Below are 22,496 nucleotides of genomic sequence, written 5' to 3'. Positions count from 1 at the left end.
CACACCTGTGGATGGAAGCCAGATCGCCCATGTCCCAGCACAACAGGGCCCCTGATCTCAGACACTCCGTGTCTACAGCACCTAGCATGATGGCAACCCAACCTCGGTGACTCCTGTCAGGACTGTGCCTGGCATGATGGGTCCCCAGCCTCCATGAGTCAGAGCCAGGCCCTGCAGGATCTGACTCAAGTCTCAGTGAGTCTGTATCAGGGCCACTCCCAGCACAATGGGGTGCTAGCTTCCATCACAGTAGCACCTGGCAGTCCCAGCCTTGGTGACAGGGTCTGAGAACCTGGCACAGACATCTCCCTTTGGATTAGGGCGCCACGTACGGACACCTTTCCAAGGTGGAGTCTGCAAATTTGACCTTTTGACGTCTCTGCACAGTCCGAGTGCTGGGGATGCAAAGGAAGCAGTTATGGCACAAGGAGCTCCCTTCTCATTCACTCCTTTGCACCCAGATCCACTCTCTAATGTTAAAGAGATGTCCATCTGCCCTGCAGCTAACGACAGCTCTCCGCTGCTTTCCCAGCATTCCCTGCTCTGTGCTTTGCTTCCTGGCCTATCCCTGCACTGCAGCATTACACACAAATCCCTTTTCTCCCTCTGCCGCAACCTCGTCCCCTCATTGAGTCCAGCTCTGCCCTTGCAGGAGCAGCTCTGCATGTGTTCTTCCTGTAAGGACCACTTATCCACATTTCACTACTCTTTTAACCATTAGAGTTTAATTGGCACCGCTAGGTGAGAACAGCAAGGAGGCTGACCCTTGCAGAGCATATCCTGGCCTGACTGGCAGTCCCAGGGGACCCATGCAATCGAGTCTTGGTGAGAAATGCCCGCAGAGGCCCAGAGAGCCATGTCGTGGAGCAGGGAGAGGACTGGAGCACCAGAAAGGAGCCAGAGTGGGTGAGCAGGTAGCTCAGAAAGTGCTTTGAGTGAGAGTCACGAGGGCCGTGTCTATCCTTGCATTCCTCATTCGAAATAGGCGTGCAAATAAGGGAAATCAAAAATGCAAATGAGGTGCAGATTTGCATATATGGTACCTCATTTGCATATTCTTATTTCAAAAGAGCTTCTTTCGAAAGAAGAAAACCAGTGTAGACGCCGCCCTTTTTTTATTGGAAGACGGATTCTTTCAAAGATGGGGTTTACTTTCGGAAGAGCAGCGTCTACACTGGTTTTCCTCTTTTGAAAGAAGCTCTTTTGAAATAAAATAAGCAAACGAGGCACTGGGGGTGCAAATCTGCACCTCATTTGCATTTTCGGTTTCCCTCATTTGCATACCTCTTTCGAAAGAGGAATGCAAGTGTGGACACAGCCGAGGAGGTTAGTGGGAGACAGACAGCACAATCCAAGGCAGAGAAAGCTGCAGGGGGAAGCTGCGTGTGTGGTGGCCATGCTAACGAGGACGTGTGCCTGCACCCGGGACTTCTTCATACACGCGCGGGTGCTGGGCGTACGTCTGCCCTCAGGGGCAGTGCTGAATGCCGACGTGCATGTGTGGGGTCCGAATGTGGATGGGGGGGTGCTGCAGAGGCTGCATGTGTAGCTTTGCGCGTGGTCGCTGTGTGTGCGTCTCCTACGCAGGCGGTGCGGGGGGGAAGCTGCTCAGTGCAACAGGATCATGGATGATTAAGGAAGTAGGTGCATAATGAATAAGCGATCAGGACAGAGACTGCCGCGCTCCTAGACATCACGCTCTGGCCCTGGCCCTGTGCTTTGGCAGGGACCTGCACTGCGGCAGATGTGCAGTGGGTGGGGGACCCACGGTGGGGGCTCCAGTCGCACAGTGTAGCAGGGTCTCTGGCCCCCCTCTTGTGTTCCAGAGGGCCTGTTGGGGCCCCCAGCTGTGGGTTGGATGCAGGGCTGGCCCCAGCTCAGGGAATGTCTGCTTCGGGGGGGGTGTGTGTGTGTGTGTGTGTGTGTGTGTGTGTGTGTGTGTGTGTGTGTGTGTGTGTGTGTGTGTGTGTGTGAGAGAGAGAGAGAGCGAGAGAGAGAGCTGAGCTCCCACCTCTCATGCCAACGTAAATCAGCTCGAGTGGCAGGAGTGGTGGGGGGTTGCCGACCCCTTGCTTAGGGGATTGCATTGTGCGGGGGGTGGGTGGTCTGACTTGACTCCAGGGCTCTGTCACCTGGAAGCGGGGTTCCCAGCCCCGCCCACTGCCCACTCCCTCAGTGTGGGCGCCGTTCCCTCCTCGCCCCATGCAATGCCAGCTGCAGCTGCGAGGTCAATAACGACAGCAGGGAGCCGACCTTCCCGCAGCCACTCCCCGACCAGCCTGAGACAGGGCTACCCGGAGCCGTGCTGGGGGCACTGCAGAGGCCTGAGCCGTCCTGAACCCCCTGCCCCACCTGGGCTTTCATGGCTCCTGTGCGCAGGGGTGATGAGGACAGGGCTGTACAGTGCCCAGGACACAGCACCAGACCCCACGCCCAGCTCTGAGTGGGGTCACAGGGACGGCAGCACTTGCACCGCAGGGAACACTGGGGAAAATGGAAGAAGGGGGGGTCCTGTACCCAAACAGGGCTGAACCCCCCCACTCCCCACAGCCCAGCGCCCCCTACAGAGCCCCCTCAGGGCTCCCTGCAACACAGCACCCCCAGTGAACCCCTCCCACTCCCCACAGCCCAGCGCCCCCCTACAGAGCTCCCTCAGGGCTCCCCATGAGCACAGAAACCCCCTAGTGAGCCCCCCTACTCCCCACAGCCCAGCGCCCCCTACAGAGCCCCCACAGAGCTCCCTGCAACTCAGCAACCCCAGTGAGCCCCCACCACTTGCCACAGACCAGCACCCCCCCGTGAGCCCTTCCAACCCACACGTGGGCTGGTGGGGGAGGGGTTGAGCAGCAGTTCTGTCCCATGCCTCCTGCTGAGCGGGTGCTGATTTTGCCCCACAGGGCGCCCCGGCGCCGCACCCCTGAGAAGCCCGAGGAGGGACACGCACCCCACTGCCCCGGAGTGAGGGAAAGGGGAGGCAACGGCGCAGGTACATGGCAGGGTGGAGCCCTGGGCGGGAACCAGGGCTGGCAATGCAGGGCTGGGGGCAGGTGGGATCGTGGGGCAGCAGGAGTGGTGGGCGTGGGGGATCTCTGGGGCCAGCTGTGCCGGCACATTAGCCCAGCTGGCTACTGGGTACCACTGGTACAGGCTGGAGCTGCCCTCCGAGTTAACCCCTTCCTGCCAGGGCTGCCACTGGGGGGGCCGCAGAGCGTGGCTGAGTGGTTGGACTGGCTTCTGGGGCACTGCTTTCCTGGGATCCTTGGCTGCCCCTCTTGCTGAGGCCTGCTGCAAGCACAGGCTCACCCGAAAGACCCTCACCCCAGAGTGCAGGGGAAACTGAGGCACAGGGGTGGCATTGATACCCCGGGATCACATTGGGGGCTCATCTCAGAGCTTGGCACAAGCCATGGGGTTTCCCTCTTGGCCCATATAGTTGCCCACCCTCCCCTCCAGGTTGCCCCACATCATGTTATCCTCCCTTCACAGCCCACTCTCACAGCTGGGGGCCTCCTAATTGCAGACTGTGGCTGTGCTGTTAACTCTTTCAAGGCTGATCATTCACAAATCCAGTGGATGGGCCCTACACCCTTCTTCCCTGCCCCAAACTGCCCCTCCCCAGGGCACTGAGCGCCACAGCTGCTCCCCCAAAACCTCTGCAACTGTGGGTGCCCATTACAAAGCTCTTGTACATTGGATTCCGTGGCAGAGATCGGCCTGGGGTCCCTGCTCTGCAGGGTGTTCATATCAGCATAGAGGGTGGTCTCTTAGGGCAGCACCCAGAGTCCCCAGCAGGACTGGGAATTGGTACTGCACAGAGACCCGTAGGGAGGCCCTGCCCTGCGGAACCCACCCAGTCCTACCCTCCCAGCTGCTCCCCACCCAGTGCTGAGATGCAGCCCCCGGGTTGGGGCTGGTTTTGCCCACCACTAAGATGCAGCCATCTCTGTAAGGAGACACAGAGGCCTCCCTCACCCAGGGCTGAGATGCAGCTGCCTCTGGGGAGGGGCCCAGCTGCTGTTTACACCTGCAGAAGTGAGGGGAATGAGCAGAGCCGGCGGAGGGAGCCGGGGCAAGAGGGAGGGGCAGAATGGGTACAGCACGAAGGGTAGTGGGGTGCAGGCCAGGTTCTGGGGCAGGCTCCCGTCCAAGGGTTAACCAGCCCCAAACCAGCTCGCTCTGGGACCGGGCGGAGCTCCTGGTCGGGGGACAGAATGACTCACTGGGGGTCTTGACTTTTGCCCTCCCCACATCCCTGACCCAGGGCAGCCTCTGCTTTGTCCCTTGTCGGGAACGCGGAGGAAATGGGGGCTGAGTCAGTTGGATTCCGGGAGCCCTGGCTCCAGGCAGACAAAGGGAGGCAGGAAGGGGCGCTGACCCCAGCCCCAGCATGGCGCTCTTGGGAGTGAGGCATCCACCAGGCCTGAGTCACCACCACCCTCGTTCTGCCCCCGCCCCAGCTTTTGCTGGTGCCACTGAGTCCCAACCTGCAGCCGCTGCGCACCCCTGGGGCAGACAAAGAGAAACTCCCGGGGGCTGCGTGAGGGCCACCCAGGACTCCCCTCTCTCCCCGCTGTCACAGGGGTCTGAGATCCAAGCACCCGACCTCCCTCCCCCCAGGCAGGGCATGGCCAGGGTGCCAGGCTGGAGGCCCCACAGTGACCCCATTGCAGGCCAAGAGGAGTATGTTGGCTGCAGACCAGGGGAGTGCAGGCAAACAGCCCATGTGCCCTGCCCCCCAATCTGGCCTTGCTCACAGCTCTGCCCCCCCAGCCCCACACACCGCCTCTAGCAATGCCCCTTGATCCCCCCGCCTACCCCTGCAAGCCCAGCCTTGGGCTTCTGCAGCCCCACCTCTGGCAGTGCCCAACCATCCTGCCCCACAGCAGACGGGGCAGCCTGCTCCACCCCACTGTGCTGTGCCTGAGCTACCCCCACAGCTCGCGGCTCTGCGGACAGTGGGGCTCAGGGAGCAGTGAGGGGCAGGAAGCAGGATTGGGGTGCAGCAGGCTGCCCATTCTTGCCGCCTGTGTGGGAAGTAGTGGGGGCTTTGGGACCCAAGAAACGCCCAAGTCCTGACACCTGGGGGAGACCGTGAGGGACGAGGCAGGGGTGGGGCCTATGGCACGGAGGGGTTTGCCCCACCCCTGCATCGCTCACCCCAGGATGGCCCTGCTCCCTGCACCACATGCGGCTTCTGACAGGCTGCAGTGTGTCTCCGCACTGGGCCCCCAGCTACGTGTAGGTCTGTTGGGGAATGGAGGGTGTGGGGGGTTGGGGGAGGAGTGCACTGGCTGTGGGTGGATGGAGGGTGTGTGGGGGAGGATGCATGAGGGTGGTGTGTAGGGGTGGGCAGATGTAGGGTGTGTGGGGGAGGACGCATGAGGGTGGTGTGTAGGGGTGGGCGGCTGGCGGGTGTGTGTGGGAGGACACATGAGGGTGGTGTGTAGGGGTGGGTGGTTGGAGGGTGTGTGGGGGAGGACGTGTGAGGGTGGTGTGTAGGGGTTGGCAGATGGAGGGTGTGTGGGGGAGGACGTGTGAGGGTGGTGTGTAGGGGTTGGCAGATGGAGGGTGTGTGGGGGAGGACACGTGAGGGTGGTGTGTAGGGGTGGGCAGATGGAGGGTGTGTGGGGGAGGACGCCTGAGGGTGGTGTGTAGGGGTTGGCAGATGGAGGGTGTGTGGGGGAGGACGCGTGAGGGTGGTGTGTAGGGGTGGGCAGCTGGAGGGTGTGTGGGGGAGGACGCGTAAGGGTGGTGTGTAGGGGTGGGCGGATGGAGGGTGTGTGTGGGAGGACGCGTAAGGGTGGTGTGTAGGGGTGGGCAGACGGAGGGTGTGTGTGGGAGGACGCGTGAGGGTGGTGTGTAGGGGTGGGCGGACAGAGGGTGTGTGGGGGAGGACGCGTGAGGGTGGTGTGTAGGGGTGGGTGGTTGGAGGGTGTGTGGGGGAGGACGCGTGAGGGTGGTGTGTAGGGGTTGGCAGATGGAGGGTGTGTGGGGGAGGACACGTGAGGGTGGTGTGTAGGGGTGGGCGGATGGAGGGTGTGTGGGGGAGGACACGTGAGGGTGGTGTGTAGGGGTGGGCAGCTGGAGGGTGTGTGTGGGAGGACGCATAAGGGTGGTGTGTAGGGGTAGGCGGATGGAGGGTGTGTGGGGGAGGACACGTGAGGGTGGTGTGTAGGGGTGGGCAGCTGGAGGGTGTGTGGGGGAGGACGCGTGAGCGTGGTGTGTAGGGGTGGGCGGATGGAGGGTGTGTGGGGGAGGACGCGTGAGCGTGGTGTGTAGGGGTGGGCGGATGGAGGGTGTGGGGGGGAGGACGCGTGAGGGTGGTGTGTAGGCGTGGGCGGCTGGAAGGTGTGTGGGGAGGATGCGTGAGGGTGGTGTGTAGGGGTGGGCGGATGGAGGGTGTGTGGGGGAGGACACGTGAGGGTGGTGTGTAGGGGTGGGCAGCTGGAGGGTGTGTGGGGGAGGACACGTGAGGGTGGTGTGTAGGGGTGGGCAGCTGGAGGGTGTGTGGGGGAGGACGCGTGAGCGTGGTGTGTAGGGGTGGGCGGATGGAGGGTGTTGGGGGAGGATGCGTGAGGGTGGTGTGTCGGGGCTGGCTGGCTCTGGTCTGGAAGCAGGGGGGCGAGGAGCTGTTTAGTTCCTGTGCTGCTCGCCACGCTGCACTCTGGTGAGCGCTGACACTGCTAGGAGATGCAGCTCGGCCCAAACCTCCCACTTTCTCCGGAAAACCTGCGCCAGGCGCAGCTGCCCCCCCCTCCACCAACAGAGGAGTAGGACCTGGGGCTCGTGCTGGTGGCAGGCTGGGGTGGGCCCCAGCATGCCTGGAGGTTTTCTCAGCTGTGCTGTAGCCTGGCTGTGACAGAGCCCTTTGCCCTTCCCTCCGATTATCCCTGGATATACAGTGGTGGGGAGAACTGGCTCTTGGTCAGCCCATTGCCCAGGTAGGAGCTGCCAAGGTGGGCAGACGGGCCTTGGTAGCCCCCTTCCCATCCAGCCCTAACCCTGCTCCTGTCCCAGCGCCACTCTCCCATTCCTATTCCACGCTCACAAGCAGTCCATTCCCCCCACACCCCTGCCCGTGGCGTGGTTCTGCCCCAGCACTCTCGTCCCTTGGCCAGTTCTTCTTGAGCCTGCACAATGCCCACAGATCCTGGGTTCATTCCCTTCCTGCCCGGACACCAGGGTTCCCTCTCCTTTCTCCCACCCATGGGTGGAATAAATTTTGTTATGTTCACTAAAGCACGTGCAACACCAGTAGAATCACATGCTACTGGCTGTGGGTGATGTCGACACTCAGCTAATCAACTCGGCAGCACTTGAATCTCTGCCGGCTGGCTTCCCACTGCAGGACACCCCCTCTCTACCCCAAGCCCTAGGACCACCCATCTTCCTGGAGAACGTGGGTTACAGCACATGACAATGGAGGGTGCAGCGCGCACGTCGGGATCTGGATCAAGGACAGGGACCTGGGGGACAGATAGAGATGGGAGTGGCTTGGGGTCACATTTATATGGGTCAGGATTCTCAGCTGGCCAGTCAAGTGGTGGTAGAGTCTGGGGCAGGTGAACTCCAGCACCCTGGTGAGGTCTCAGCCAGTCCCAGCCACACACCAGAGAGCAGAGCTCATGGAGGAAGCCTTTTATTTGTTAATACAAGAATAGAAATTCTGCAATAAATACCATCTAATAAATAACATCTCCAAATAAATAAATATTAATATAAGACAAACCCAGAGAAATACAACCCGATGGGGGAATGTGAGGGGAAGGAGGGCGGGGTCACAGGCCCTTAACCCCGATCCCAGGCCGGGGATGGGCAGCAGGGCCTATGCCAGGTAAAGCGCCCCCACAACTGCCCAAATGCTACGTGGGCGCCAATGTAAACTTCAAGGAATGCTGCATGTGTTGTGACACGAGGTGGCGGAGGGGGCATTGGCCCTCCCCGCCATTCGCTCCCCTGCTCCCTGGCCTGGCAGGTGTTTTGTCAGGAGGTGGGGCCAGAAGATGCAGCAGAGTCACAATAGGAGAAACAAAGGTCTGCTTGCAGCCCATCCCCAGCCTGACCTCTTGCAAAGCCTGCGCCTTCCTCCTTCAGAGCCCCACTCTTTTGTTTCAAATCCTGCCTTCTTCCTGGCTGGGACCTCACCCTTACCCAGGCCAACGCCTGCTCCTTCCTGGCTGGGACCTCACCTGTATCCAGGCCAACGCCTGCTCCTTCCTGGCTGGGACCTCACCCTTACCCAGGCCAACGCCTGCTCCTTCCTGGCCGGGACCTCACCCGTACCCAGGCCAACGCCTGCTCCTTCCTGGCTGGGACCTCACCTGTATCCAGGCCAACGCCTGCTCCTTCCTGGCTGGGACCTCACCCTTACCCAGGCCAACGCCTGCTCCTTCCTGGCCGGGACCTCACCTGTACCTAGGCCAACGCCTGCTCCTTCCTGGCTGGGACCTCACCCGTACCCAGGCCAACGCCTGCTCCTTCCTGGCTGGGACCTCACCCGTACCCAGGCCAACGCCTGCTCCTTCCTGGCTGGGACCTCACCTGTATCCAGGCCAACGCCTGCTCCTTCCTGGCTGGGACCTCACCCATACCCTGGCCAACGCCTGCTCCTTCCCGGCCGGGACCTCACCCGTACCTAGGCCAACGCCTGCTCCTTCCTGGCCGGGACCTCACCCATACCTAGGCCAATGCCTGCTCCTTCCTGGCCGGGACCTCACCCATATCCAGGCCAACGCCTGCTCCTTCCTGGCCGGGACCTCACCCATATCCAGGCCAACGCCTGCTCCTTCCTGGCCGGGACCTCACCCATACCCAGGCCAATGCCTGCTCCTTCCTGGCCGGGACCTCACCCATATCCAGGCCAACGCCTGCTCCTTCCTGGCCGGGACCTCACCCGTACCCAGGCCAATGCCTGCTCCTTCCTGGCCGGGACCTCACCCATATCCAGGCCAACGCCTGCTCCTTCCTGGCCGGGACCTCACCTGTACCTCTCTGTTCACCTCTTACATCTGCTCCTTCCTGGTTTGGACCCCAGGTTTTTTGGTTCACTCTTCCTCCCCTTCCTGTTGGATTCCCCAGACTTTCCTGTTTCACACCCTGACCCTTCCCATTTCTAATCTCTCTTGCCCCATGACGCTGCAGTGCCAAGGGGTCGAATTGGCATGACCAGAGAGCTGATGCTGGGACCATTCCCCATCTCAGGTCTTGCTCCCAGCCCTGAGGAAAGAGATGCCAGAGGACAGAGCTGGAAGCATCCAAGAAGACTTGGAGGCCAGGCTGCAGGCCAGTGCCAGGAGCTCTGAAACCGAATCCAGGTCTCTGTGTAGGAGAGAAGGGGAGAGACGCTGCAGCAGGAGAGAGTTACAGAGGAAGAACTGGATCGAACCAGAGGTACAGAAGAGACAAAACCAGACAAGGTTTAGTGCTGCCCATAATAAAAAGACAGGGCTGACTGCTGCCCAGATCTGGGGCTGGGGTTTACCACTGCTGTGGGGTGCACTGAGAGGGCCATATTCCTGCTCTGCTAAAACAAACAGGCCCCCTTGCTGGAGAACAAGGAAAAAGGGGGGGCAGGCAGGGAGAGAGAAAAGGACAGAGATATGTTGCATGGCACCATTGGTGGGGAGGGGTCTGGAAACCATGGATGGAAGAGATGTTGGAGTAGGAGGCACCATGGAGCCTGGGTTGGGAGGTAGGAGGGAAGGTCTTAGGGGAAGGGAAGGGGAGATGGAAGCCAGCCACTCCTCGTCTCAAGGCACAGCATGACAACCGGGGTGGGAGTGAAGTGGGAGGGGGCAGAAGCCCTGGTCCCCATGGCGCAGCATGGTGATGGGATGGAGGTGCAGGAACCCCTGACCCCCGCCCGAGGGCTTGAGGCACAGTGTGATGATGTGGGGAGAGAAGCTCTGCCCCTCAAGGCACAGCATGGTGATGGGGCAGTCGCGGGGGGTGGGGGGGGAAGAAGCCCCACCCCTCGAGGCACATGGTGGTGATAGGGAGGTGGGCGGACAGAAGCCCCACCCCTCGCTGTGCAGCCTGGTGATGGGGTGGTGGGGGGCAGGGGTCAGAAGCCCTGCGCCTCGAGGCGCAGCATGATGGCCGCAGGCGGCACCTTCTTCTTGAGGCGGCTGAAGTCCTTGGCGGAGCGCCGCAGCCAGGTCTGCAGCTCCTTGAGCAGCCAGAAGTCATCCATCTTCTTGAGGAAGTTGTTGTGGGGGCTGGTGTCGCCTGCCCCCCGGGCCCAGGTGGGGTCGGCGCTGCCCAGCGGGACGGGCAGTGGGTAGCCCAGAGAGGACATGACGCTGGCGATGCTCACCACCAGGCCATGCAGACTGGTGCAGAAGTGGCCCAGGTTCTTGCGCAGCTCGGCCTTGGCCACCTGCCCGTCCATGCCACGCAGGTAGCACAGCAAGTGCGTGTAGGCCTGGTAATTTTCCGCCAGCCGGGTATTGTCGTTCAGGCTGCGCCACAGCTCAAAGTCAACCGTAGCACTCGGCACCATCTCAGCCCTTATCATCCGGGGAGGGTTGAAGTCCGGCTCATTGAAGGGGGGCCCGAGGTAATTCAACTATAATGGGTGAGAGAGGAGGGACAGAGCATTAGAGTCGTCCAGACAGAACCAAAGGCCTGACGCAAACACAGCCAGAGACTCTGAGGCGATCCGCGTGGGAACACCCCGGATGCCACTTGGCTCTCCTAAGTGACCCCAAGCAGCAATGTTCCCTCTAATGGTTTCCATCCACGGGTGGGAAGTTTGTTCTGTGCACCAAGGCATGTGTGGATGTGCAGCACCAGTAGAAGCACATTCTGCCGGCTCCGGGCACTGGGGGTGCTCTGCTAATCAGCTGGGCAGCACCTGAATCTCTGCTGGGTGGCCACCCAAGTGCTCCGCTTACAGGGAACAGCCTGGGGCCGGGTGAAGGGGGCAAGAAGGGACCAATGAAACTCAAGAGCTGTAAGTTCAGACCTGCCCACTGCTGGAAGGAGGCCCTCAGCCATGGGGTTCAGTACAGCTGGGTGAGGCTGACAGCAACCGGGCATGTGTGACTCTCAGCACAGCCCATGCAGCTTTGGGACAGAGCAGTGCCTGGGAGAATTCATGGTGAGTAGGTCTGATTCGGCTTCTCTCACAGGCTCCCTACACCCCTCACCAGGTGGTGGAGGGGCTAGGAGCAACCAGCTCCCTCTGGCATAACTGGCCACCACACTGCTGCCCCTGGAGAGGACATGGCCTTGGAGGCCTGTAGGAGGTGCTGGACGGTTTAGATTGGGGGTGCTGAACTGCACTCCCTACTTACGTCTGTTCAAGCCCCTCACTGCTCCCTAGAGCTGGGGCCAGCAGCCAGCACCCTTCATGCAGGTGGCAGAGTCCTTGGGCGTGGGGCTGGCAGCTACGCAGGACCCTTGGGCTGAGGGAGGTATTGGGTCAGTGGCCAAGCGGACCCTGAAGTCAGCAGCCAGGAGACAGGATGTGGGGGCTGGCAGCCAGGAACCTGGGTCAGCCTGAGAGTGCTGTAGCACCCCTACTTCCCACACCTAGGGGCTTGTCTCTGGCCAGGCACAGGCGATAGGCGGGTAGGGTCTCATGGGCTCGGGAGTGAATGCCAAGAGGATCAAAGCCTCTGTCCAATGCGCTGAAGGGCGCAGTGCCAGTCCCTGTGTCAAAGCAGGAAGAGGGGATAAGGGCCTGTTGGGTTGGAGCCCCTTTGGCCAGAGGGTACTGCCCTCCGAGATGGACAGTTGGGAAATAATGGGGTGAGGGGCGGGGCACCAAGTGCCACGAGGCAGGAGGCGCAGCAGGGCCTTGGAGTAGTATGTCTTGGGGACTGTGCCCCCGGGAAGGGCTGCCACTGCCCCGTCAGGAGCTGTGGAATTTCCTGTGCCCCCTGGCCTGGGCGAGGACACTTCAGAGCACAGTGGGCGGCTCTCGGGAATTCCTCCAGGGATGGTGAAGGGAGGGGGGCGGTGTCTGGCAGGTGAGGCCCTAATGGCGGGGCTGGGAAGCGGCAGGAGACTGTCAGCCTCAGGGCAGAGGTAATTTACGGGTGGCTCAGTGGGGAAGTAGAGGTGAACCAAGGCCATCAGTGTGGGGGCTCCAGGTGTGTGTCCCCCAGACAGTGCAAGGGGTGGGGAGGAAGAGACATGTTCAGCACCTGGGCCTATGCATGGGATGGAGAACAATGCTGGGCTGGGGAAACGAGCCAGTCTTAGCATCTTGCTGCCCACGATCCACTGACCCCCTTCCCCCGCTCAGACCCACACTGACCCCCTCAGACCCACACTGACCCCCTCACCCCACACAGACCCACACTGACCCCCTTCCCCCACTCAGACCCACACTGACCCCCTCAGACCCGCACTGACCCCCTCATCCTATACAGACCCACACTGACCCCCTCACCCCACACAGACCCACTAACCTCCCTCACCCTGCACAGACCTACATTGACTCCCTCAATCCCCCTCAGACCCACACTGACCCCCTCAGACCCGCACTGACCCCCTCAGACCCGCACAGATTGGCTGACCCCCTCCCTTGTCTTGCGCAGACATACGCTAATCCTCTTACCCTGCACAGACGCATGCTGACTCCTCACAGAAATACGCACCTCCCCAGCCCACGTGGACCCTCCTCACCCCATGGCCAGCTGCACACTGACCCCCACATAGACAGTCTCATGTACATTTCACCGGTGCGCTTTCTCAGTCCCAGATACTCCCACACTCCACACACACATGCACACGGTGCCACAAACTCTGACGTGCCCATTGTCCCACCCCCCCCCATTTTCACACTCACACATAGCCTGCAGACCTGCATCCTCTCACCCCTACATCTGCACACACTGACACACGCACACTCTCCCACTCACCTCCACATGCATGCCCCATGCACACATACCCCCAGCACACTGACACACACCCCTCCCATCCACATGGGCAAACACACAGTCACACACTGGCACATACGTATGCATATCCCATACACAACCCCCCCGACTGACACGCACGCACACACACATGCACACCTAGACACATCCCTCCACATTAACACACCTGAACCAAATGTGCACCCCCCACACTCATGCAAACACCCCCCCGCCACAGCGCACTCCTGTCTACCGACACCGCTCTGCAGCTCACACACCTCAGCCACCCTGACATGTGGCCCTCACACACATACTGACACACAAGCCCATTTTCACCCCCACACCTGTGCTCACTCTTACACACGCTTGCCAATACGCCTCTGCACACGCAGGCTCCCGCACCCACCCACCAAACTGCTACCCCTTTGCCTCCCCACGCCCAGGGATTCCCTGTCCCCCAGGACAGCCTGGGGAGCAGCCCCCGCACCAGGGGAGCCCTGGCAGGCGTTCAGGCGGCTGGGAAGAACCAGGTGGTGGGAGGGAGGCGTGTCATTGCTGTGGGTGGGGAGGCCCGGGCTCCCGAACAATCTGACAAGCTGAGGAGATGAGTTAATTTCCTCAGTGCTGCCTGGAGGCAAATGGAGAGGTCTCTCCCCATCTGCCGCGCAAGCCTAAGCGGAAGCTGCTGGGGAGGCTGGGACAAGGGGAAGCACCCCAGGGTGGGGGAAGGGAGGGGAGCAAAGAGGATAGAAGGGGAGACACACACAGAGGTGAGGAGGACAGCCCCCGAGCGAGCTGGAGCAAAGAGGAGAGAGACGAGCACTAACAGGCACTGACATGCCAACATGGGAGCATGCCTCACACATGCGACCAGAGGGAGAAAGGTGGAACAGACACACAAGCCGGGCTTCCCCCTGCTGAGTGCCCCCAACCCTATGCCACGCCCCAGAAAGGGAGGTCTAGCAAAGGCCAAGAACAACTCTGGGCGGCAGGCAGTCATCACAGAGGCAGGTCCCACACTGGGGCTTAACCCCCAGAAAGCTTAGACAGCCCTACCGCGAGAAAGGGCCCCTGAGGTCGTCTAGTTGGATTCCCTGCATGTCCCAAGCCAACAAGCCATCCCTGGGGACTCCTACCTCCAGCCCAGAACTGCTGCACTAAAGCAGATCCCTCAGAAAGAGTCCCCCTGTGAGAGAAACCTGCTCACCATGTCCAGTGGGAAGCTGCCTCCAGTGGCACAGTGCTTATAGCCTGGTGACCTACTCAACAATTGTGTCTGTGTCCCCCGCTGGCCCTTCCTCCCAGATATTTTCACCCCCAAAGCTTCAGTTCTTCCCAATTTTCCTTTTTCTTTGCCCGCCTCCATTCACACCCCCTTAAACACTTGTGGGTTGTCAGTTTTTCCTCTTGCACCTGCATTTTCCATTTCAAAATGAAACTGTGATGGAAGTAGGAGAGGGGCTCTAACATGTTCCACCCAAACGCCTTGAGAGAAATGTGTGAAGAAGCTGGAATCCAAAGGGAGAGTGCTGCCGCGCAACAGTGACCGTGACATTGCGAAGTGTAGTCAGAGTCTCTGAAAAGGTTATGTCTCGTTCCCACTTGCAGCTTTGCTGACTTCATCTGTCCTCCAGCCACCAGCTCGCCCTCTGCCTCTGCTACATCAGAATCAACTTCCCATCTAGGTACTTGTCAACCAGGGTCAATCAGCCCTTCACCTTCTCTTCAACAAGCTCTGTAGGGCAATACCATCAGGCAGCCTTTCCTGGACTTTGTGGATTCTTGTCGGTCCTTCCTGACGCTATCCTGTTTTTCTGATCTGGACACCAGAACTGTTCCCCTAACGGCCTCACTAAGGCAGGTAACACCACTTCCCTCCTGCTACTGGATATTCTCCTGCTTGTGCGTCCAAGGAACACATCTGACCCCTGAGTTACAGCACTGCACTGGGAGCTCATGTTTGCTTGGTTATCTGTCATAATGTCCAAATCCTTTGTATTTCAGGACACAGTCCCTCTTCCCAGTACGTTCCTAGGTTTAGGTCATTCAAAGAATTTTGTTCTTGTATTTGTTCACATGAGCCCAGTTTACCAAGCAATCTAGATTAGTCTGTCTAACTAATCTGTCCCCATCGGTATTTATCACTGCCACAGAGTACGCAGGAAGTGTCTGCCGCATGGCTGCCTAGCCCTGCCCTCTCCAGCAGAGGGTGCTGTGACATGAATGTTCTCTTCTGTGATTTTACACATTCCTCCAGATCATTGATAAAACTATCAAACGACTTTCAGGCAAGAAGGGATCCCTGCAGGGCGCCAAGTGAAACACCCCAATAGCTGAGGATTCCCCAATAACAATGCATTTTTCAGCTCTTTCAGTTAGCCAGCTTATAATCCATTTGCTGTGGACTCGGCTAATTCTGTACAGAACTGTTTAATCAGATCATCGTGTGGGACTAAGCCAAATGCCTCACAGACATCAAAGTATGTTATGTCAGCACAGTTATCCTTATTTGTCAAATTTGTGATGGCAGCAAAACACAGGATGTCAGGTTTGTCTGACAAGCCCCGTCTTCCAAAACACAGCTCCCTGGCATCCATCGTGGTGCCTCCCTTTAATTCTTTGTTGTATCCCAGATAAGCCTTTCCATGATTTTGCCTGGGATCGGTGTCAGGGTAACCAACCTATAGTTACTCAGGGCTCCTTATAACCCAGTGGCACAGAACTCTAGTGAGGCAAGGGGAATCTGCAGGCAAGGCTGGACAAAAGCCAGGGGAAGTTTTGACTTCCAGGCATTAGGTACTGCCAGGGAGATGAGGCTAGAAGGGCCCATTAATCTGATCCAGGGTGGTGGGGACAGGAGGGTAGCTATGACCAAGGGTCTGATCTGGCCCAGCACTGGGGAGGGAGATACAGACAGGATGGGCTTGAGAAGCTGGACTGGCAGAGCAGGGCGAGGGGGATAGCAGGCTGGGTAGGCCTGCATGGGTCTGATGTGGGCGGTGTCCCCCGTTGCCATGGTTGGGTGCCTGTTCTGTGCATGGTGGAGCGTGGCCCAGGCGGGGCGTCTCCCAGGCGAGTTCTGACACACGGGCCTCACCTCACCCCTTGGAGAGACAGCACAACAGAGTGTAAACAGTGGGAGACTCCCCCGGTGCCCCAGGGTAGGGAGGGGGCAGGACGCAGGGCAGCCTGCCAGGGCTGGAGCCATGCAGCAAGGAGGGTTTGAGCTAGGAGACATGCATGACAGATCGCAGGCACGTGAGTGCAAACTGAGAGAATGGGAGCCCCAGCTCCCCAGAAGGGGATGTCAATGGGAAGGGGAGCCGAGAACTGGGCCCAGCATAGAGAGAGGGCTGAGAACAAGAGACAGAGACCCCCAGTCAGGGACAGGCAGAAAATTTGCAGCTCCTCCCTCCACTCCAAAGCTGCCTCCTGACTCAGCCCCCAGACCACATCAGTATGATGCAGAGCCGGATCCTATAACAGAACATGCCTGAGCCATTTGTCATTCCTGCTCCCTGTGTGCTGCTGTTGGGGGGGGGGGGGGAATTGAGTTACAACACCACCACCCCGATTCCCTAGGGTGGGAGAATCACTTTTGGGAGCCTTTCATTTACAAGACCCTCAAGGAGGACAGAGAAAAATCAACCCTCAGTGGAGAAGCATTTAAACTGGGGGAGGAGAAGAGAGAGTGCACAAGAAACGTGTGAGGGAGAAAGGGGGAGAGCTCCCAGCAGGGAGGTGGGGTCACAGGGCTGCACCCTGGTCCATAGCCCTCCCTGTACTCACATAGGTGCCGGCGAGCGTGCGCAGCTGGTGTTCCAGATACCTGGTGAGATCGTAGGTCTTCTGGATGGACTGGCCGGCACCCACCTCGTCTGTGCTGTTCAGAGCTGGGACCGCGGGCAGGTTCCAGAGTGCGGCACACAGAAACGCAAAGATCCCCCAAGAATCTCCTGCAGGGAACACAATGGCCAGCTCAGGGGGCGCTGTGACACCAGAGAGGCTGGTGCCTTCTCCCCTCCAGCGCCACCCTTCCAGCAGGAGTTGCTGTGAAGGAGGGCAGGAGGAGAAACCAGTGGCTGCTTAGCTCCGCCCTCTCCAGCAGGGGGTGCTATGACATGAATTTGCTCCGGTGGGGTCTGAATATGCTCCCGCTGGCGGGGGGTTGAGGACCGGCGGGGGGTGCACTCTGTGGGGTCAGCCAGGCTGGTTCCCCAGCCCAGCGTCCAAGTGAGGCAGGATGCTTGTCTCTCACACCTTGTCTCATGTTCTCCTCCCGGCCGCCCTGAACAGCTGCCAACCCCAGCTGCTCAGCCAGGTATTTTTATGGGTGTCTCAAACACCTGCTTCGAAGGAACTGTGAAGGCTGTTCAGCACTCAGGGAAGAGCTGGGAGCAAGAGGCAAATGCTGCGAGTATCAGAGAAGCTGAGGCCCGGCTGGTTTAACAGGACTTTTCAGGTGTGCCTGGCTATCTCCAGTTCTCACCTACCCCCACCTGCCCAGTCCTGGGCTGAGTATCTCTGCCAGTTCTCAGCCCACAGGGGAAGCAGGGAGGGGACAGAAGGTTTACATCTGGAGGTAAAGTCCTCTCTTATGGCTTCAGAAGGTCTGATCTGGGTTGATGCTCAGCTAAGCCCGGGCTCAGGACATGTGGGGTGGTGGGTGCATGGGCATAGGGCCTGCTGGAAGCTGAGGAGGTGTCAGGGACCCAGGGTGGATGGAGCTTTTGGGGAGTCCGGGCATAGAGAGCTGTCAAGGTTTGAATGCTCAGGGGTCCCCAAGCATGTGGGTCTCAGGCTGCAGAACCATGCAGCATTCCAGTGCCTCACTTCAGCTCAACTGGGCTTGGCAGGAAGAAGCTGAGAAGGGAGACACACCTGCGTAGGCTGCTGGCTGTTGGCCATGAAGGGGATGTGCCCATTACTTGTGCTGGTGCGTGAATCCTGCTCAGCAAGGCGATTCTCACCTGCGATGAATCACCCATGAAACACAAAGCCCCGGCCTTGGCCACTTGCATGCTTCATTAAAGAGCATCCTGCGGCACAGTTCCTCAGTGAGGTGTTCATGCCATTCCCTGGACCAATCCCAACCTGGGGAATTCCATTCTGCCTCCCTGCACTTCTTGCACTTCTGCTGGAAATGGGGCCATGGTCATCACCTCTTCTAGACAGCATCAGAGCTGATCAACAGCTCCGTGCCCCACTCAGAGGAGGCTGCATCTCAGCCCTGCATGAGTAATCCCTGTTTATACAGCTGCTGGGCCCCAACCCAGAGGTGGCTACATCTTGGCACCAAACAAGGGATCCTTGTATTAACAGCTGCTGCAGCCCCCAGAGGCAGCTGCAGCTCAGCTGTTTTAACTAAGGCAGGACCAGCCAGAACTCCATGGACAACACGGCTACTCTGAACATCACAGTATCAGTGGGTACAGCACTTGAACCCTCTAACGGAGGAAGCCCAAGGGTGGGCCACTGAGCTAATGGAGAATCCCCACTTGCTACAAGGAGTACAGAGCTTATGACACATAACTGACCAGTTCCAATTCAGCCCACTGGATGGCAACAGTCTCTCTCTCGCACACTCCCTGGCTCATGACAGCACTGACATGCAATTTGCCCCTGTGCTTTTAAACAGGGATGGGAATAAAGTCCAATGAACTGGAGAGGGCAGCGGACAGAGCCTTCATAGCCTGAGATTTCCATGCTGGCCCCAATGCCCCTGCCAAGCTATCAATAGGCTAGCGTCTTGCTAAGGTCCCTCTGATGTCAGAGTCTCCTCACACCTCAAAAAACAGAAACGTGCTGGGCAGGCTGTAAGTATTCAAAGGGGTTTAAGAGTGAGGCATGGGGGGCAGGAGGTAGCCAGCAGCAAGCAGGCCCCTTCCCCTCTGCCTCACCTCCCTTTCATCCCCTCTGCACTGTGCCAGCAGCTTGAGGGCTGGTGCGCACTCCTGCCAGCTCTTAATCGAAAAAGTGTGTCCTGCTGCTTGCAGAGCTGTTTTCCAGAGCTGGGGCTGGCAGAGCCCACAGATTTCTAACCCAGTAAGAGGAGAGGCTGGACAGCAGAGCCAGACGTAGGGCCAGGCCAGGGAGTCACCTGCCAGGGGATTCTGTTTCCACAGCCCGCCCCACCTTGTTCTCTGGCCCACCTCTCCCCTCACTCTCTGCTCCTTGCACCTTCCTGGCCCATTCCTCTCCCTCCTCCTTCACTGGTTTCCTCTTCCCCTTGCCCCTCCCTCCCTCCCCCCCGACCCCCTGCAGTGAACCTTCTGGCAGACCCCCCCGCCTGTTTGGCACGGCAGAGCGAGGGCTGGAACACGGGCCCAGAGTGGAGCTGGCCCCAGTTCAAGGGAGGAAACAGGCAGCCCATTAAAGCGAGGTGTCACATGTTCCTTCACCTGGGTCACTTGGCCTGTGCAGTCGCTGTGCTTTCCCTTTAAGAGCCCAGTCTGTTCCACTGCCTGGGAGGTGCAGACTCCAAGGCTGCAGCCACCGCCATCCCCCCACTGTTGTGCATGAGGGGATGGGGCAGGGATGGGGGTGGGGGGACAAGTGTTCCTACCTTGGGGCTGACCAGCTAGGGAACTACCAGGAGAGCCAACAAAAGGGCCGATGTGCAAAATGAATGTTGTTACGCGCACTGAGGCATGTGGGGATGTGCACCACCAGCAAAAACACAGCGCTGGCTGGGGGCGCTCTGCTAATCAGCCGAGCAGCACCTGAATCTCTCCTGGTTGGCCGCCCAAGCGCTCAGCTTACAGAGAACTCGGCTGGCCGCCCTCCTCGCTTTTCTTCCATTGACTCAGAGCCTGTCAATGCCTCCAGGTAACTCCCTGGCACCGTGGAGTTCTGGCTGCCAGAGCGTCTCCTCTGCACCTGCAGTGCAGCAGCTGAATTGGAGGGAATCTCTGGAAGGGCCACGCCTCAGACAGTCCCCACTTCCTAATGAAGCTGACATCCCTGGCACGGTGCTAACGCGCTTCCTCAAGCTCTGAAGGCAGGGTGCCCCCTTAAGGCAAATGCAACTAATAGCATGGCTTTGTGGTTAAAGGCCTTCCTGTATCTCATCCCTGCAAGTTATACTCCCCAGCTCTCGCTGCTAGTCACAGCAAGTTGGAAAAAGAGTTAACAGTGTTGGCACTCAGAGTGGCATCCTGGGCAGAGGGTGTGCCTACGAAGCCAGCCGGGCAGGTCACGTCTCAGAGCCTTCGGCTCAGGCTCTCTGCAAATGCAGGCTGCACCAGCTGCACGTGGTTTACAAGCAAAACACAAAAGCAGTCCAGTAGTGTATCAACTAGCACGGCTATCTCTCTGGTACTGTACAACATGCAAGGCGCTATTTGGTTCACAAGGATTTCTTCACAGACAGAACAGCTGGAGTCATACTTTTTCTAATGAAAGCTGGCGCATGTGGGAACAACTGGGAGCCCTCTCTTGTCTGCCACAGCATCACTGTTACACCAGTCCTTGGCTTTCTCCCCTGCCCAGCTCCCTGGATGCCCCTCAGTCTGGACCTCCAGCCTCCTGTTATCATAGTTCTGGGCTCCCCAGTCCACTGCTCAGCTGATGATGACCCTTGATTCCAAACTAGTTTTCCAACCCCCACACTCTGTGCTTTGGGAAACAGTGTTAAGACACGGCCAAACCTTAGCATTTACTGTGTCCTCCTCCTCCTTTCTGTGCTGCTTCTCTTGTAATACTATGATGGCAGCAGTACCTAGATGCACTCAGCAAGTTCGGGCCCCCATTGTGTTGGGTGCTGCACACAGAGTGACAGTCCCTGCCTCGAAAAACTGAGATTTAACAGATCAAACACACAAAATAAGGACAATGATCTTCATCGTGCTGGGAACTGGAAGGTGAAGGGCTTTGCCCGTGTTACCCCAGCAGAAGTGGTAGAGTGAGGAGACTGAACCACTGGGTTTCAGCAGAGAGGTGCAAAGTGCGGCCTTCCTCCTCACATCACAGAACCAAATCCAAGCCCCTCAGGCGATCTGCTCTCACCTGCCTGTGGTCAGTATTTCCTTCCGATTCCCTGATCCTCTTACAACTGCGCACACCACACACACTTAGCCTGTGGGACTCACTGCCACAAAAGAGTTACTGAAACGAAGAGCTCAGCAGGATTCATAAGGAGGTCAGGCATTCTTGTGGAGCATGAGAACACATGACTAGAACAGCAATGAGTCAATAGATCCAAGAGCTTTGGAAAGGGCCAAAGCCCTCCTGCCACAGGGCAAAGCCCTTCTTATGCAAGCCACAGCTTTCACTGGTGGGCAGGTTATCCCACAGCCCTCCATCTTGGGCTTTCCTGCAGTTCTCTTTGAAGCAGGTGCCATGGGGTACGGTCAGAGATGGGATATTGGGCTAGCTGGGACCCTCCTCTGGGAACTGCTCTGTCTTTGCCCATCTGAGGCTCTAGGGTTGCCATCTCTCCAGACTGGACAGGCAGATGTCATTTGAGGCAATGGTACCCAGCCTGTCTGATCTGGAAAGTTGGCAACCCTAAGAGGCATCCAGGGTTCTTCACAAAAGCCAGAGAAAGGGCTTTACTGTTAAGCCTTTCCCCAGAACTCAGCAAAACTACAGGGCCCCATTTATCCAACCCCCTGCAGCTAGGCTGCTCCCTCCCTCCCCTGTTCCCAAACAGGGGTCACTTCTCTTTCCCCTGCTAGTGCTAACAGGCTGTCTACTCTATCAATCCAGGATCTCTGGGGTCATGCAGAGCCCCACGTTGTTTTGTGGGCAGCTCAGTATCATCGCTGTTGGTAGGGGCATCCAACCCCAGCGATTTACTGCCCTCAGCAAGGTGAGCTCTTCTACTGTCTGTGGTCTTTGGGGACAGGGCCACTCCATCACACCCCAGACTACACACTTAACACGTTGCCTTTCAACAGGCTGCTAGAGTGCAGGCGCAGGGACTGAGAATCTCAGAGGCCTTTTAGAAAGGACTGTAGCTACATAAACCTCATAGGTCAGCCAGATTAATGTGTGCCTCCCTCTTACAGCCTGGAACCTGAGGTACGCAGAGGGGAGGGACCTGCCCCACATCCCATCATGGCAGAACCAGAAAATCCAGGGGTCCTAATGCCTAGTTTGGTACCCTACCCTTTGTTTCCTTCTGCCTACCTAGTAAGACAGATCACCTTCAAATGCCCTCTGGCCCAAGTGGGACCTCTTGGTCTCAACTCTGCCTTTATGTCTCCTCACCTTCCTGATTTAGAGGACTGGGGACTCATGTTGAATGCTGAGGGTCCACCTACACTGGACTTAAAAATCCAGGCCGGCTCTGTCCGGTCTGCGCTCCCTTATGCCTCTGGGGATCCACAGAGCAGGAGACAAGGTGTGGAGAAAACAGAGGCTCCAGTCCGGCAGTAACACCACGTGTTCTTCGTGTGTGTTCTTGAGCAGTGCATAAGGTATCTGAGTTTTGCTGGAAGAGGTCTATTCCCAGGTGGTCCCACCTGTGAAATAATACCTTGATCACTGCTGGTTTCAAGGATTGCTCACATGGCTCCTGAGAGCTCCTGCTGAACAGGACCCTTCATGTTCCCCTGGCCAGAGGGAAGAGCTGCAGACCAACCCCCAAGACAGAAAGACAACATGATGTCGTCCCCTGCTGTG

At 58.6% G+C, this 22,496-nt stretch overlaps 1 protein-coding gene across 1 annotated transcript in view; it reads right to left on the bottom strand.

The window, feature by feature from the left end:
• Positions 1-8,726: 8,726 nt before the first annotated feature.
• The window catches only part of CLCF1 (cardiotrophin like cytokine factor 1), a 35,922-nt gene continuing 22,152 nt past the window's right edge, over positions 8,727-22,496 (bottom strand). Inside the window, exons 2-3 of the mRNA XM_074996041.1 lie at positions 16,659-16,825; positions 8,727-10,567 (exon numbers count right to left, since the gene is read on the bottom strand). Coding sequence (XP_074852142.1) covers positions 10,064-10,567; positions 16,659-16,825 — 671 coding nt within the window. The 3' untranslated portion in view covers positions 8,727-10,063. The remainder of the gene's footprint in view (positions 10,568-16,658; positions 16,826-22,496) is intronic.

The sequence above is a fragment of the Carettochelys insculpta genome, chromosome 6 (genome assembly GCF_033958435.1).
Source record: "Carettochelys insculpta isolate YL-2023 chromosome 6, ASM3395843v1, whole genome shotgun sequence".
NCBI classification, from domain to species: Eukaryota; Metazoa; Chordata; order Testudines; family Carettochelyidae; genus Carettochelys; species Carettochelys insculpta.
The sequence above is the reverse complement of the archived record's forward strand: the minus strand, read 5'-3'. Positions and strand labels throughout refer to the sequence as shown.